Source organism: Chiloscyllium plagiosum, unplaced genomic scaffold, assembly GCF_037043375.1.
Source record: "Chiloscyllium plagiosum isolate Xiang-an unplaced genomic scaffold, Cpla_swu_hap1 HiC_scaffold_13, whole genome shotgun sequence".
NCBI classification, from domain to species: Eukaryota; Metazoa; Chordata; class Chondrichthyes; order Orectolobiformes; family Hemiscylliidae; genus Chiloscyllium; species Chiloscyllium plagiosum.
Window position 1 is genome coordinate 72,869,125 of NW_028270151.1, and position 18,593 is coordinate 72,887,717.

Consider the following 18,593-nt stretch of genomic DNA (forward strand, 5'->3'; position numbering starts at 1 on the left):
CCAAGTCTGTCCTCGCCCCATTCAAATCACTAAAGCTACTGACCTGTGGCCGCTAAAAGCTGACTTTCAGTGGTTCCTGTGCAGGTCACTCAGTAGGCTGCTCCACAAAAGATTCCATGAAGCAAGACCGAGCAAATGCACATGCTAACCGTTGTACCTCTGACATGGTAGCAGAGTCCTGATAAGCCATATTAACCCTTCCAGCAAAGCACCGAACCAGATTCCAGTGCAAGTCTTGACCAACCTACTTTCCAACCCATGTCAAAAATGGGAGCAGGCCAGAGCCTGGTGGCCATAAGACATTGAGACTTGTTCAGTGACTTTGATCTTGCTGCTGTCCCATGCAATAGTGATGACAAGACCAAAATCAACCCTTACACCAGTTGTTGAGGAGAAGTGCAACTATGCGTGTTGTACATCTAAACAAACAAATTAAATTGGACTGCAAGCACCATAAAGTAAAATTAATCAGGTTAAAGGAGGTTGTATCAGAAACAACAATGTAATTATGTATTTATGTAATGGCTTTTAACAACGAGCAAGAGGTTGAATGGTTATGCAGAGCAGGCAGGGAAGGTGGAGTTGAAGCCAAGGTGAAATCAGCTGTGATTGTATCCAATGACAGAGCAGGTTCGAGGAGCTGAAACCCCTGTTCCTGCTCCAAGTTCTCATGTCCTTCATAAAGTGACATAGCATCCCAGCTACTTTACAGCAACCAAATGAGACCAAAAAAGGACACGAATCCTAAAAGGAGATATTAATCCAAGTGGACAAATGCTTGGTCAAAGGTGTTTGAAGGAGTTTCATAAAGAAGCTATAATTATCTGGTTAAGAATAGCATTGTAGATTCTTGAGGTGTACACAAGTGATGTAGAAAAGATGAGATCCATCACAATTTCTCCGTACAGGGTCATTTTCAATGATATTTTGAGTCAAGGGGCTTGTGCTCTACTGTCTGTTAATTGTACATTAATGGTGTTTAATTGCATGAAGGTGGTGGGCATAAAGTAGGCATTCACTGAGTCCTGATAAGAAAGAACAAAAAAGTTATTTTGGCAAGTGAACATGTCCCTACCTATGGGCCAGAAGGTCCTGGTTCATGTCCCATTTGTGCCAGAGGTGTATTGCAATATATTTGAATAGATTTATTAAAAGTAATTATAAATAAGAGCAGTCTGAATGGAGATTCCGATTTGCAATCTGCATCTCTGTAAGTAGACCTTTAGGAAGATTGTGCAAAGGTTGGTTACAATTCTATCCTTCATCACCTGGCCTTCTGTACTTCCTGCTGAAAATACCACCAATCTCAAAATTCTTTCTCACATTGTCCCAAAAATGTCCTTTCATTTGTCTTATAATATGCCACGTTGTTCTATTGCCTTATCTCACATTAATGTGATGGACTGGATTTATTTATTCAATGCAATTTGATATTTTCATAAGATAATCTTAGAACCACCTTCCTTCACAGTTAACAAGCTTTAATTTTTTCAGTTCCCAAGCTTCAATTCCTGATGAAGAGCTTATGCTTGAAACATCAATTTGCCTGCTCCTCAGATGCTGCCTGACCGGCTGTGCTTTTCCAGCACAATACTCTTTGAATCTGATCTCCAGCATCTGAAGTCCTCACTTTCTCCTCAAATCTCTGCTGCCAGACGTTAAATTGTCAGCTCTCTAACACACTGGCTCTCCAGCTTTATAACAGTGACTCTTCTGCCACACCTGTCTGACTAAGAGGAAAACTTAGCAAAACATTAGCAACATACAAACAGTGATAAGCTTCTGTTATGCATTTGCTTAACTGGTACATCTGGTTGTTAAATCATTCTCCCCTTGCCCAAGCAGGACTGTACAATGTTAAAAAAAAAAACTGGGCCATCACATCACTGACTTATCTGCACAAACTGCACATTTGATCTGCCCATTTCCAAAGGTAATGCCAACTGGCATTTGCCCCTTGTGGTGCCACTAGCTTGGAAAGTAAGACTCTTCTCAATGCACTGCTAAAACCTGGAGAGCTGTCCTATGTAAAGCCTTGATGCCAAGCTGTCCAGGTGTAGCTCTGAACATTAGGTGTGCCGAATGATTTATATAGGACTAGCCAAGTGTTTCAAGAAGACATAATACTATGGAAAAGAAAATTCGATCTTTGTTAGATACATTTAGTGAGAAAACTTAATTTTTTTTCATGTACTTGAATTCTAAAAACTCAAAATTGTATTCACAAATTTCTATTCACAATAGATTAATTGATATAATAGAAGTATTTTAGAAATTTGTTAAAATGACTATTTACAGTTGAAATATTAATTTGTAACATAAAGATAATGATAAAGTTGAGCTTTGTAGTGAGTGTTTCCTTATCCTTGTTTTTTTTAAAAGAAGCATACGTGCACTGGTGGTGTAAGAGAATTTTACTGAACTGCTTATACTGCCGACCGGTGAGCAAATTAATCAGAGAAGATACCAGGCATGAATATCTGTAAGGAGTGGATTAATCAAAATAAGCAACATAATTTTCATTTAATGAGCTGAGGAAGTCACAGTTCCTACAGTATGCAGAGATTTTCTTTTTGGCATTTTGTTTTGCCTAAAGGAAATCCTGAACAGCAAGAATGTGAGCAGGGAAGCAGAGTGAGGTAGGTGAAGAAACAAAGTAGTGGGTTCAAGTAAAAGGTCATCAATATGGTCTTTCTGAAACATAGAACAGCCTCAAGGGGCAGAATGGCCTACTCCAGTTCCTATTTCTTACCTAATAACAAACGTGAAGAGAAAGGACATTGCCAAAAACAAAATGCAGGCACGGAAATACATGCTTCAACTATTCTAATACAGAATGGAAATACAAAGTGTTAAATCAGTCATTTCTCACTGCGGTCTGCTCTTCTTTATGTTAATATCTTTTTTTTTTGAAAAAAGGAACAGATCATGTCCTTTTATGAACATTTTAAATCTGTGTTACTTTTGCCCCGAGCCTGGATTTAAAGCTTGTGATTGACACCATTTTGGAGTTAAATCTTTATCTTAATAATTAATTACAGTTTCTCTAATGTAAAAGCAGCTTGTTAGTACAGACTGCATACAGAAAGCTTTGTACCATGGGAGGAAACATTTGACTTTTACACACACCATACCAGTGTCAGTATACTGAATATGTTTGTTAAAAAGGAAAAGATCCTGTCTTTACAACTGAGGTTGAAAATTACTCTTAGAGAGAAGCAATAGTTTTGACGCAGTCTTGCTTTTATGTAAATGGACCACGTCCCTCAGTGTGAGCAGATTGGCCATGAAGGAGACGCCTGTGGGTTTTGAGCTGGCATTTGGGCTGTCTGAGAGAATGGATTGTACTTGGTGTTTTAAATGAGGGTGAATTTGTAGGCCATTACTAGTTGTCATGTGCACTATAAGTCTGGCAGGTGAAGCCAGTATGATGTTGAGTCAACGCCTATTATTATGTCTGGAAATCACACTGGGACAATTTCCTTGTGTTCACAAATTGCCATAATGTGTGGTTACTGCAGGGACATTGGAAGGCAGCAGTTCAAATATATGGACTAAAGAAAACTTGTTTCTCTGTGATTTTTGAGGAGATTTGTAGCTCAGGTTGAAGTTCACGTTGTAAGTTTGCTTGCTGAGCTGGAAGGTTTGTTCTCAGCTATTTTGTCACCATGCTGGGTAACATCATCAGTGAGTCTCCGGTGAAGTGCTGGTGTTGTGTCCTGTTTTCTATTTATGTGTCTGTTAAGGTGAGTGATCTGCACTTCACTGGAGGCTCACTGATGATGTTACCTAGCATGGTGATGGAACATCTGAGAACAAACCTACCAGCTTAGTGAGCAAACTTACAACCTTGTTTCTCTATCTCAATCCATAAATCAAACTAAAGTGTCATATTGAATTATCACGAGTTTTTATTTTTGAGTCTGTGATTGTTCTATCAGACTTTGGATTGTTACTTTGAATATTCAGCTTCTTGATGGGAATTGAACTTGGTAGCTTTAACTCTGCTTCTCCAAGCCATGACCAAATTGCAGAGAGAGTTGACAGTGACAATTAGGAATGTTTATCAATCTGCTGGATATAATATCATTAACATCTAAACTGTGGCACTTACTCAAAATACCCAAAGTATAGAGAAGATGATGTCCCAACTTGTTTCCAAATGTTTAACTCTCATGTCTGGAAAATGATGCACAATGTGATGCTGAGAAGATTTGAGAACATCATTCTCATTTCTATGCAGTTGCAGAAACACAACAACAACAACTGATATTCATATAGTACCTTCAACATAAAGTATTCAAGAGTTTAATGAAGCAAAGCTTTATATCAAGGCACGTAGATGATATGACAAGTGAAAAGTCACCCATGGGGGTTAAGAGGTTGTAAGGAGCAATGATATATAGGGAGTCCCAAGAGAGTTATGGAGGGAATTTCAGAGTGTAGGGTCTTGGCAGATTACTGCACTGAAATCGATGATGGGGCAATTAAAATCAAGCACCCTCAATATGTTGGATAGCATGGGAGAGGGGGACTGCGAGGCCATGGACAGATCTGAAAACATGGATGAGCACTTTAACTGAGACATTGTTTGACAGGGAGCTAATGCAGATCAGTGAGCACAAGAGTGACAGACAAACAGAACACAGTGTAGGTAACAACATGCAGAGTTTTTGGTGACTTCAAATTTATGGAGAGTAAAATATGGGAGAGCAATCCGGAAGGCAGGAAACTTCAAATCTGGAGACAACAAAGGTAAGAGTGAGCACTTCAGCTGCAGGTGCGCTGAGGCAAGGTCAGGGTGCTGGGTCCTGTTGTGAAGTTAGAACATAGAACATTACAGCGCAGTACAGGCCCTTCGGCCCTTGATCTTGCGCTAACCTGTCATACCAATCTGAAACGCATCTAACCTACACTATTCCATGTACGACCATATACTTGTCCAATGACAACTTAAATGTACTTAAAGTTGGCAAATCTACTACCGTTGCAGGCAAAGCATTCCATACCCTTACTACTCTCTGAGTAAAGAAACTACCTCTGACATCTGTCCTATATCTATCACCCCTCAATTTAAAGCTATGCCCCCTCGTGTTTGCCATCCCCATACTTGGAAAAAGGCTCTCACTCTCCACCCTATCTAACCCTCTGATTATTTTATATGTCTCTATTAAGTCACCTCTCAACCTTCTTCTCTCGAACGAAAACAGCCTCAAGTCCCTCAGCCTTTCCTCGTAAGACATTCCCTCCATACCAGGCAACATCCGAGTAAATCTCCTCTGCACTCTTTCCAAAGCTTCCACATCCTTTTTATAATGCGGTGACCAGAACTGTACACAATACTCCAACTGCGGCCGCACCAGAGTTTTTTACAGCTGTAGCATAACCTCATGGTTCTGAAACTCGATCCCTGTATTAATAAAAGCTAAAACACTGTATGCCTTCTTAACAACCCTGTCAACCTGGGTGGCAACTTTCAGGGATCTGTGTACATGGACACCGAGATCTCTCTGCTCACCTACACTACCAAGAATCTTACCATTAGCCCAGTACTTTGCATTCCGGTTACTCCAACCAAAGTGAATCACCTCACACTTGTCCACATTAAACTCCATTTGCCACCTTTCAGCCCAGCTCTGTAGCTTATCTATGTCTCCCTGTAACCTACCTTCATCACTATCTTCATCACATCCTTCGTCACTATCCACAACTCCACTGACCTTAGTGTTGTCTGCAAAGTTACTAACCCACCCTTCCAAGCCCTCATCCAGGTCATTTATAAAAATGACGAACAGCAGTGGACCCAACACCAACCCTTGCGGACTCCAGGATGAACATTTCCCATCAACCACCACCCTCTGTCTTCTTTCAGCAAGCCAATTACTGATCCAAACTGCTATATCTCCCACAATCCCATTCCTCCACATTTTGTACAATAGCCTACTGTGGGGAACCTTATCAAACGCCTTGCTGAAATCCATATACACCACATCAACCGGTTTACCTGTTTGGTCACCTTCTCAAAGAACTCACTAAGGTTTGTGAGGCACGACCTACCCTTCAGAAAATCATGCTGAATATCCTAATCAAATTATTCTTTTCTAGATGATTATAAATCCTATCTCTTATAACCTTTTCCAACACTTTACCAACAATTGAAGTAAAGCTCACTGGTCTATAATTACCAGGATTGTCTTGACTCCCCTTCTTGAACAGGGGAACCACATTTGCTCTCCTCCAGTCTTCTGGCACTATTCCTGTAGACAATGATGATTTAAAGATCAATGCCAAAGGCTCAGCAATCTCCTCCCTGACTTCCCAGAGTATCCTAGGATAAATCCCATCCGGCCCAGGGGACTTATCTATTTTCACACTCTGCAGGATTTCTAATACCTCTTCCTTGTGAACCTCAATCCCACCTAGTCTAGTAGCCTGTATCTCAGTATTCTCCTTGACAACATTGCCATTTTCTAGAGTGAATACTGTCGAAAAATATTCATTTAGAGCTTCCCCTCTCTCCTCTGACTCCTCACACAACATCCCAGTACTATCCTTGATTGGCCCTAATCTTACTCTCGTCATTCTTTTATTCCTTAAATACCTATAGACAGCCTTTGGGTTTACCTTGATCCTATCTGCCAACAACTTCTCCTGTCTCCTACTGGCTCTTCTGAGCTCTCTCTTTAGATCTTTCCTGGCTACCTTGTAATCCTCAAGCACCCTAACTGAGCCTTCACATCTCATCCTAACATAAGCCTTCTTCTTCCTCTTGACCAGAGATTCCACTTCCTTCACGCACTCTACAGCTTCCTCCTTGCCTGACAGGTACATATTTATCTAGGACACTCAGGAGCTTTTCCTTGAATAAGATCCACATTTCTAATGTGCCCATCCTATGCTTCCTAAATTTTGCCTAATCGCATCGTAATTGTCTTTCCCCCAGCTGTAACTCTTGCCCAGTGGTATACACCTATTCTTTTCTATCGCTAAAGTAAACATAACAGAATTATGATCGCTATCACCAAAGTGCTCACCTACTTCCAAGTCTAACACCTAGCCAGGCTCATTACCCAGTACCAAATCTAATGTGGCTTCGCCCCTTGCTGGCCTGTCTACACACTGTGTCAGGCAGTCCTCTTGCACACACTGGACAAAAACTGACCCATCTATAGTACTCATGTTATGGTGTTCCCAGTCAATATTTGGAAAGTTGAAGTCCCCCATGACAAGTACCGAGTCTCTCTCGCTCCTATCGAGAATCATCTTTGCTATCCTTTCCTCTACATCTCTGGAACTATTCGGAGGCCTATAGAAAACTCCCAACGAGGTGACCTCTCCTTTCCTGTTTCTAACCTCAGCCCATACTACCTCAGTTGACGAGTCCCCAAACATCCTTTCTGCAACTGTAATACTGTCCTTGACCAACAATGCCACACTTCCCTTTCTTTTACCATCTTCTCTGTTGTTATTGAAACATCTAAATCCTGGAACCTGCAATAACCATTCCTGTCCCTGCTCTATCCATGTTTCCAAAATTGCCACAACATCAAAGTCCCAGGTACCAACCCATGCTGCAAGTTCACCCACCTTATTCCGGATGCTCCTGGCGTTGAAGTAGACACACTTCAAACCAACTTCTTGCTTGCCGGTGCCATCTTGTGTCCCTGAAACTTGATTTCGGACCTCCCTACTCTTAACCTTTTCTATACTCGAACTACAATTTTGGTTCCCAACCCCTGCTGGATTAGTTTAAATCCACCCCAATAGCCTTAGTGAATTTCCCCCCAGCATATTGGTACCCCTCTGGTTCAGATGAAGACCATCCTGCTTGTAGAGGTCCCACCTACCCCAGAAAGAGCCCCAATTATCCAATAATCCAAAACCCTCCCTCCTGCACCATCCCAGTAGCCACATGTTCAACTCCTCTCTCTCCCTATTCCTTGTCTCACTAGCACGTGGCACGGGCAACAAACCAGAGACAACAACTCTGTTTGTCCTAGCCCTAAGCTTCCATCCTAACTCCCTGAATTTCTGCCTTAAATCACCATCTCTCTTCCTACCTATGTCATGGGTGCTATGTGGACCACAACTTGGGGCTGCTCTCCCTCCCTCTTAAGGATCCCAAAAACATGATCAGAGACATCACAAACCCTGGCACCTGGGAGGCAACACACCAACCGTGAGTCTCTCTCAAGCCCACAGAACCTCCTATCTGTCCCCCTAACTATGGAGTCCCCAATGATTACTGCTGTGCTCCTCTTCCCCCTTCCCTTCTGAGCAGCAGGGACAGATTCTGTGCCAGAGCCCTGTGCCCCACTGTTTTTCCCGGTAAGTCCCTCCCCCCCAACAGTATCCAAAACGGTATACTTATTGTTGAGGGGAATGGCCACAGGGGATCCCTGCACTGCCTGCCGGTTCCCTTTTCGTCCCCTGACTATAACCCATCTGCCTTTTTCTTGTACCTGAGGAGTGACTACCTCCCTGTAGCTCCTCTCAATAACCCCCTCTGCCTCCCAAATGATCCGAAGTTCATCCAGCTCTAGCTCCAGTTCCCTAACGCAGTTTTCGAGGAGCTGGAGTTGCGTCCACTTCCCACAGATGTGGTCAGCAGGGACACTAGTGGTGACCCTTACTTCCCACATTCTGCAGGAGGAACATTCAACTGCCCTAACCTCCATTCCCACCATTCTAAATTCCCAAAGAGACTGTTGAAAAACAAGGAATAAACCTTACCAATCTGGCGCACAGAACCTTTTTTTTTGGTTAGAGGAGGAGGATGGGTGGGAGACACTACCTGAGTAGTGTTTCGGGTAAAGCAGCCACACAAATATATGACTTCCCAAAAGTCCTTCACTCCTCCCTCGCACCTCTCGGCAAATGGAGACCCGACTCCCGAGGTAAGTCTCTTTTAATGTGGGAAAACTCACCCTTCCCGCAGCCCTTGCTTCACCACTCCTTCTCTCCTCACCGCTCTGGAAAAATGGACCTAGTTACTCCTTGTAATGGTGCAGCTATGTGGTCAGCAGCTCATCTTAGGGTCAAAGGTTCTATCGGCTTTATTTACCAAATATCATGCGGCCGGGACTGCCAGGAATGCTACTGTCAGGCGCACTTTGCTTTTACACATTTTAAGAGTGGATAGTGCAAGCATACACAGAGCCTATGTACTATTAGGCTGTGAGACATCAGGATTGTGTGGTTTATTCATGTTTAAGCACATGCATGGGTGCATGTACCCATCTTAAAGATGGACATTACATGGGCTGCACAGGCAGCTGTCGTGCTGCCTATGGCTAAGGAACCAAGTGTGTGGTGGTGCGAGTGATATCAAATTTGTAACCAATAAGTTCCTTGTGAACTGTAATCAAGTGTGTTAGCTGATTTATGCATATCGAGTTCTCACAGACAGCAGTAATCCTTGAATGTGTGATTAATTGAGACTGGTTGAATGAATGAGATCAGTTACATTTGTAGGTTGGAGAAGCTGGAGTTGCTCTCATCGAGACACACAGCACAGAAGAGGCTCTTCAGCCCCTCGACTCTGTGCTGACCTCTCTAGATGAATTCCCCTTCCCAGCACTTGGCCCACAGCCTTGAATATTATGACATTTTAAACATTGCTCAAAGAGAAGAGTGGGTAAGATTTGATCGAGATATTCAAAATCACAAGGGGTCTTAGCAGACTGGATTGAGAGGAACTGTTCCTATTGGCAGGAGGGTCAAAAATACCAATTTAAAGTGATTTGCAGGAGAACCAATGGCAATACAAGTTGGAAAACTTTCTCGGCAGCGATTGGTTGGATCTGGAATGTGGTGGAGGCAGGTTCAGTTAGGCCTTTTCAGTGGGAATTAGATAAGCACTAGAGAAGAAAAAAAATCACAGGGTTAAAGTGCACAGGGGCGCGGTGTGAGACAAACAGTGATACTCTTCCAGATAGCCAGCATAGACATAACGTTCTGAGCCACCATATGATTCTATGCATGTAAATAATATGACAGAAGGCCTATCATTTTAATCAATAGGAACTGAAATTATAAAATGCTTAGAATCTAGTTCTGAGGTCATTCCCCCAGTACTGAACTATTTTAAGGATGAATAAGTGGATTCTATTTCTTTTAAGCCATTTTTAGTTGATCATTTACAACCAAGAAGCTCCAAGAACTATAACTACTCAGTTCAGGGGAAAATGGAGGGCATTGCGATGTCTCCATGTGTTTTGTATAAAACTGCACAGCCCCCTTCTGACAGAACCTATTGCCTGAATGGAGAAACACTCCAATGGTCATTCAGGTCATGTCTTTTGCTTCTTAGCTCAGTGAGTGTTTATCTTCACTCTAACCCAGAATGTCTCTGTTGTTGTGCCAACGCTCTGCTAGTATTTCCTGTAAAAATATACAACACACAGCAGAGCTTACACCAGATTATTGGCTACCAGAATTCTTAGCACATTCACTCAAGTGTTGGCCTTAATCACCTTACTTTGGTTCTTGACGTGGCAATGAAGGCTTTTGAAGAAGTCCTGGTCTGGTTCTTTCTAAATGATGATAGAGTCATACTGCAGACCCAATTAATAATGCACAGAATCGTCCAGTCAGCTTTGTGTTTGAGATGCATTGTGTGTCTTTTGAAAATAAAGTCCAGTGTTTTATATGGGGCTAATATTTACTTGGCACAATTCTGCCCAATAACAGATCCTTGTTTCTCTTGGCTAGTGTTGAAAGATGGGTTCAATAAAGGTGCAACTGATCTACTCATTATTTAAAATACATCCAGAATGTTCTTCGAGCCAAAGTCATGGATAATTGAATCTAATATTCTGTTTAGATTGTGATTATTTTTTAAAAAAGAGTCTTACACAGCCCATACTTGGCTGGTAGTTTCAGCTTCTGTGCTGTTTTTGACAGGGGAAACAATTGATTTCTCAAATGGATCACTGGTTTGCAAAATCTTATTCTCTGTGCAAAAAGTACATGTTGGGCCGCTTTCCAATATAAATAAGGTGATTTGCAGTACTGGTTGCCAAGATAAACAATCACTTCTGTACAATATAAACGTGGTTTTAGTCAAGATTGGAATTTGAACTCTGACCTGCCAGTTGGGGGTCTGTTGAAGTTTATAGCTGCCTGGGCCTCATCATCTGGTTTAATATTCAACCTCAATCACCCAGAAGTACCTTGATCACAAAACTCACTGCCTCTCGACACGTTTGTTAAAGAGTGCGACAGACAACAAAGTCTCCTGGTTTTCAAATCATAAAACTAAGTATAGTTAGGTTGATAATGTCTGGTATGGCAGTACTGTGAGAACCTATCATCTTTTTGGGAAGTCTGTATTTAAAGACTCCAGTATAATTAACTCAAAGGATCTGTATAGTCTCTTAGCTGACAGCAAATTTGAAGAGTTCTGTTCCAATTGGCACTGTGTCTAACTGTCATGTTGTCACTGCACTGATCCCTAGCGTCTGACTTAAGACTGGAGAAAATTTGTGTCTTCAGAGTAGCGAGTCATGTAGAAAAAGCAACCCTGGAAAATCACTTCAAATTGATCCATAACAAAAGGACAAGATGCTTAGATTCAAACTTGTGAAAGGAATGAAGTTGGACTGATGTGCTGTGCCTGTTAAATGGGGCTCTTGAGTTGAACAGTGAAAGAGAAAAGGATAGTTTCAGTATGTTAGATGATGTAATGGGGGGATTGCAGTTTATTTCTGAATGTGACCAAGGATATATTTTTTGTTTGATAACACAGAATTTAAACATTGCTAGAAAGAGACAAGAATTCAAAGCCTTTTGTCATGTCCTTATCAGAACTAGGATGCAAGAAACAGATACATTAAAAAAGACACTAATTCATCCAGCATGATAAAAGATGGTGATTAGTTAGGCTGTCTTCGACATGGATCTACAGCAGGAGCAGTTAACTGTCAATCTTGATTCTCAGACCAAGCAGATAGAATTTGATTATTCATGATTTTGCCTTGGGAATCACAGTCTGATTGGCTGCTCTGAGACTTAAGATTGACAGTTAACTGTTCTTGCTGTGTTTCCATGCCAACATTGGCTCAACTCATCGATCCCTCTCTGCTTATGCTGTAGAAATCGGTAGCCTCTTTATTTTCATGTCTGTTTCTTGCATCATAGACCTGATAATTGCTAGCTTTGACTTCTTGTCTCCATTTATTGATGGCAAAGGTACATTCTTTATGGCTTTATGGCTCTCATGTACAGTTGCTCACCTGCTCCTGCTTTGTTAGTTGTTCTGGATTCATATGTCCCACTCCTTAGAGTCGGGTACAAAATTCAAGGCTGACTCTGTCGTGCAGTACTGACGGAATGCTGCACTATTGTAGGCAATGGGTCTTGGATCAGACAGTAAACCAAGAGCAGGATACCTGTCCCTAGTTTTCTTGTCACTATTTACTCCTGAAATTAACATCACATAAACAGATTTTCTAGTTATTGTATTGCTGCTTATGGGAGCTCGCTGTGTACAAATTGGTTACGACATTTGACTTACAACACTTTATCATGAACTACACTTCCAAAATACTTCATTAGGTGCAAAACACGTTCAGACATTCTGACTCATGGGAGATACCAGATAAATGCAGGTCCACCTCTCTTTGGGACATCAATATCCCTTTAAACTGGAATGATGGGACAGTTACAGACAGAAAAGGAAGAAAAAGGTTTTGCACAACTCCAGATGCAGAACTGTGCCAGCTCTCACTAAATTATGTAGTAAGAGGTTATATTCTAAAGAGGGAACAGATTTGTGAAACTGACACATCCTCTTCAATACCTAATGAATATGTAAAAAAAAAGCTTGTGCAAATATAATGAGGGAAACTTGAGCTGATAGGAATCTTCTTTGAGAGCAGACCTTTTTAAATGATACTCCATGATGTTCCAAATTCATTCCATCTACATGTTATTTTTGTTGAATGTAAGATGTATTTTACTGAAATATTTTAGTTCTCGTGCTAAGTACTGACTGTAGATGAAAAAGCACATTTTTTTGGTACATAGGTAGGTAATTAAATTAGAAATAAAAAGGCTTCAGTAAGGCTGTAATTCTAAGCATTTTTTAACTCTGGACTTGCAAGGTTTTCTCGAACATACTATGTGCACCATCTTCCTCTGCATTCCTGCAGCAGACTCTCCCAATGGCATTCCCTTGTGTTTCCCCGTCATAAATTTTTATCCTCAGCGAAGTGACTGAAAATACAGATGACAATGAAACAATTGGAAACCAACTACAGTCTCTAAAAATACCAGCCAAGAATTCTCAAGAGAACCTAGACCACCTGAATATGTATAAAGAGCCACATTTTCCTCCTCCTGTGAAAAAGCACAACTTTTGGCACCATGTCTTTTGTTACCGTGACTCTCAACTCTAAGTTCTGGAATGCACTTCTAAACCTTTTGCACCTCTTAATCGTTGCTGTTTGAACGCTAGATTTTTGACCAAACGTTTGGTCACCTTTCATAATGTCCTGGAGTCAAATTTTCATCCAACTTTGTTCTTAAACACATCAGAATATTTTATTATGTTACAAACACTCAATGAATATGAATTATTGTTACTGCAGCAAAGTGTTCAGTTAGATTCACATCCTTTACTGCAAGGTGCCTAGGGCTACACTAAATTGTGTCACAGTGGAAACCAATTGCTTGAGTAAGAAAAGGATATGAGTGTTGCTGGCAAGGTCAGTATTTGTTGCTTATTCCCAGTTGCCCTTGAAAAAGTTGTGGTGAGCCACCGCCTTAAGCTGCAGCTCATCTGGTGTTGGTACACTGACAGTGTTGTTAGGAAGGGAATTTCTGAAAAAACAGCAAAATAGTTCCAAATCAAGATTGTGCATGGCTTAGAGAGAACTTGAAAGTTAATGGACTTCCCATCTGTCTGTTGCACATCTAGTAGTGGATCTCGCAAGTTCAGACGGTGCTGTCAAAGGAGGGTTGTTAATGCTATGCTGCTCATGTACTGTACAGATTGTGGTAGTGCTGAAGAGAGTGAATGTTAAGGTGGTGGAAAAGGTTTCGATAAAGCTGACTTTTTATAGTGCAACAGTCTGCTTCTGAAATGTAGTCACTGTCGTAACCTAGGAAGAAGCTGCAGTCAATTTGAGCACAGTAAGCTCCTCCAGCAGCAGTGAAATTAAAGTAGCAATTCATCAAGGAATAAATTTTGCCTGAGACACTGGAAGCATTTTCCTCTTCCTCTTTAGACATGAGTCCCCTCTATGCCTCTTTTAGAGAACAGACTAAGTTGCGCTTTAACCTGTCATCTTGAAGAACATGAATGAGGGCAGTACAGCTCCAGCATTACAATCCTTCTGCATTAGAGTGTTGACTTTTCTTGACACCTCTGCCAATATTCTTTCTCCAGCCAAAACAATTTGTGTGTGCAAACTAAATCTACAACTTTAAAAATAATAATGACCGCAAGGGCTAATCTTATCCATATAAACACATGGGAATATTTGAGAAATTTGATCAGTATATATGTGGGACCCGCAGTGATCAGGTAATGATGCTTAAGGTAGTTGAATGTCCCAAGTCCATGTCTGCTATTCTTTGGCAGGAATAGCCTGGTTATTTTAAATAGGTTGACGCCTGTCTTTAAAATACTCTTGCTTCTCTCAGCTTCTCTTTCAGGTAAATAATTTTAAAAAGACCCTATCATTTCTGCAAAAATTAATGTATGAGCTATCGATTAGGTGCCATGTAGACCGGGGTTTTCTGAATGTAGCCAGTGCCACTGCCTTGGAGCAAAACAGTCTTGTAGATGGAGCTTCAAAGAGATTTTAAGGTCCTCAGATAAGATTCCAGTTCAACTTATTAGATTTCTTTTCCTCTCACCAATTTGATGTGCAATTAACTTCCTGCTGCACTGGGAATCTATAATTTCATCTGTTCCAGACCAGACACAAAATGTACCTGTGAGAGTTACATCACGCCCTGTGACATTTCGGCATAAAGACGCCTGCTTTGCTTTTGATCGTTTTCTCAGTGAACGGAGTCAGTGCAGTATATTCTGTCAATCTGTTATATGTACTAACATCAGCAAGCACAGGACATAGGCGATGTGTATGTTTATGATATTAAAGTCATATAAATAGTTGTTAATAACCTTCAAGTCCTCTGTCTCAACAAGAACGCAATCCTTTTGGTGTATATTATTTGTGTTTACATACAGGGCCACACTCAGTCCATAGACTGGAAATGACATCTGACTCAGGAAATCACGTCCAACTCAATTGCCTGTTTCAAGCTTGAACGACAGTACCAACAGTTTTCCAGACCCCTATATCTGCCACATTTGTGTGCACACAAAGATATTTCCAGTGACATACTTTAACCAAATATATTTAACAAGGAACAAAACTGAAACGACCTGATCCACAAAGAGGAATCTGAAATTAGAATTAGAATCAGAATCCCTACAGTGTGGAAACAGGGCCTTCGACCCAACAAGTCCACACCGACTGTCCGAAGAGTAACCTACCCAGACACATTCCCCTACTCTGTATTTTCCCCTGATTAACAACCTACACTATGAGCAATTATGCATGACCTTTTCACTTAACCTGCACCTCTTTCAACTGTGGGAGGAAATTCACGCAGACATGGGGAATCGAACCCGGGTCCCTGGCGCTGTGAGGCAGCAGGGCTAACCACTGAGCCACTGTAGTTAACTCTCAACTGACATTACACTTCAAAAGAAAAGCCAATCTGACCATTAACTAAATTTCAAGATTGAGAAACCAATTCACCATTATAGCCACACCAACACTTCAGACTGTAAATGCATGGTCTGAAGGGCCGATATAAAACTCGGCATTCACAGCTGGGCAATGAGCACATGCACAAGCACAGGTGTTCAGCTTGTGTAAAGATATAAGACAAGTAAGCTAGCCAACATCAGTCATATTTTAACCATCACACTTCAAGTATCAGAGGTATAAAACTAAAGGTGATAAAGAAAAGGGTCTAAGTGGAAAATTCACAAGGACCCACCAATCTGTAAACGTTTTGCACCATGATTAATCTCCAAGTGATCACAAGAGGTTCATTTTGACCAAGTTTGGAGATGATGGCTTTAAAGTCTTCATTAACTACAGCTACGCACAAGGTGAATACCTTGAGATGATAGTGGATAACTGTACATCATTACTAGATAATTTATTTTGACATACAGTGAGCAACACTTGGACTCTTTCCAGTTATTAATAAAAATAATAAAAATGCAGTTTAATATGGCACCTGCAATCTGTATGAGACGTTCGGCATCATATACAAGAAAATGTAAAGGAATATGTTACAAGGTTTTTTTTAAAACAGTCAGCACGTGGAATCTGTGATGCATGCATTTTCATTCAGTTTATTTTCTCTCCTGTATTAGGACCTCCAACAGCACCAGAAAATCCCATATCCACAACAAATGAGACCTCCATCATCTTGGAATGGAGCCCACCAAGGGACAGTGGTGGCAGGAATGACATTACTTACAATATTCATTGCAAGAAGTGTGTAGGAGACAGTAGAAGGTGCAGCATCTGTGGCAGCGGTCTCCACTTCATCCCCCGCCAATTTGGATTAACATACACAAAAGTTCTTGTTACCAATTTGCTGCCTCATACTAATTATACCTTCAACATTGAAGCTTTGAATGGCGTTTCCGAGTTGAGTCCCAGGCCTAAGCAGTATGTCTCCATTAATGTTACCACCAGCCAAGCAGGTGAGTGGGTCTCTGCTGTTAATTGTGAAACATCTTCAGTTGGAACTGGGTTGTCCTAGAATTGCTTTGAAATGTGCCGTTTCTACAAACCGACTTTTGTCTGGGGCATTAGTTATAGAAAAGATCTGGTTTGATCTGTTTTTGGAAAAGGAAATATTTTGGGCCTTTGCTTCAATTTTCAGTTATATTGCATGATAGGAACATTTAAGTTAGAACGGGATTTTCCTTCACCATTTTAGATTGTGTAGTGGAAAAGCTTAGGGGAGAATTCCATCCAGCCCCCTTTTTTTTAACCCTCTCTTTTCTCAAATATTACAATACTGGGTTTAAACTGAAGCATTTGCAGCCCTCCAGAAAGGTGAAAAGTTCTCTTCATTTTAGCTCCTGTCAACTTATACTATAAGTCTCAGCAATGTATGGGAAGAACTAAGACAGTGCTTGTCATATTGCTTATGATCCCACACAGTTCCATTTTCCATTGGACATTTCACTGCTTAACCTGAGTTTCTGCTTGTGCGTGGTCAGCGTGCTACCTAATGGTAGCCTTGATGATAAAGGTGACCTTTCTCTTTATACTACAGTATTGAGATGGGAATAGTGGCAAGTTGGACGAGTTAGAATCGCAGGCTAATTTTCTCCTTCTTTGCCCAGAGACAGTGAAACCTCGCACAGGCACTCTGACTGAAACTCAGCATGGACTAAAAGCCAAATTAGTATGATTGTTGTGAAAGCTGGTTTTACATTTAACAGGAATCCAATTCTGTCTCCCTCCCAATGTTCTGAAAACAGTGGTACTGACAGTGGGTAACAGTGATACTGTTTTTTTCCCTGCAATCTCACACTCTGTCTCTGGAGATGCATGTATTTGGTTTGTAATTTGAGTTTGAGGCAGTCAATCTAATATGAACAATTTCATGGGTTACATTTTTTGCCACTGTGAAAATCAAGATCGATTTGACATTTTGTGAACTTGTGCCAAAGGGATTAGTCAGTACACACTTGAACAATCAGAGCCAAGCGATTCCACTGCTAATGATCCGCAGCTCTAATCACTTTGCACAGTTGTAATTGCTTGTCTCTCAAAGCAATTCATTTGTAGATCCACTTGTGTGCTGTAAGAACAACGGCAAAGTGAAGTGCTTATTGCACGGTTGGAAAATACTGTAAAACCATCTGGCCAGTTTTCTTTCAGCTACAGTGCATTTATTCAATTAATTTGGAGGCTCGAATGCCCGGCATAGTCCCAGATGTACTTTGAGGGAGGAAGTGTGTCAGTCTTGGCTGGGTTTTCCGGGGAAAAAAGAGAGATTTACATGGAGGAATTCATTCAAGGTCATTCTTATTTCCAGTAGATTAACCTTGGCCCCATTGCTGCCTAGAGGGCTGATTATTTCACTTGATCAGGAATGTGGATGAGAGGGAAGGGAGGAGGATGGGATTCAAACAGCACATTTTTATCGAGGAAATGAGATTACTTTGAAGACAACGGGCTGATGATTGATAGGACGTTTAAACCAAAAATTAAAGGACACCTCAAACCAACAGGATCTGTTTAACCTTGAGCTTCAGTAAAATAAACATCCAGTGTCTAATTAATAGTTAGCATTGTTTTTTTCAAACCACATATTGGTTGGGCCCCTCCTTGCTGAGGTCCCAGGCTTGCCATTATAAACTATGCCATTTGTTGACTTCCTGGATAGCAGAGCTTGCTAAATCCAGAGAGGCCCTGGATTCAATTTGTGATCTGTGCTACATTAGCTAACACCAGCTACAGAGACTGTGATAGCTCCATACTCTCTCAAACCCTTGCATAGGCGAGGGGAAGATTAGCCTGATGATCTGTTTTCTG

At 41.2% G+C, this 18,593-nt stretch overlaps 1 protein-coding gene across 4 annotated transcripts in view; it reads left to right on the forward strand.

Annotated features, from left to right (window-relative positions):
- LOC122555786 (ephrin type-A receptor 3) overlaps positions 1–18,593 on the forward strand; it is a 441,127-nt gene that overhangs the window by 206,476 nt on the left and 216,058 nt on the right. For all 4 annotated transcript variants that reach the window (XM_087993752.1, XM_043701927.2, XM_043701928.2 and 1 more), the window contains exon 5: positions 16,409–16,744. In XM_087993752.1, the coding sequence (XP_087849878.1) occupies positions 16,409–16,744 (336 nt within the window). The remainder of the gene's footprint in view (positions 1–16,408; positions 16,745–18,593) is intronic.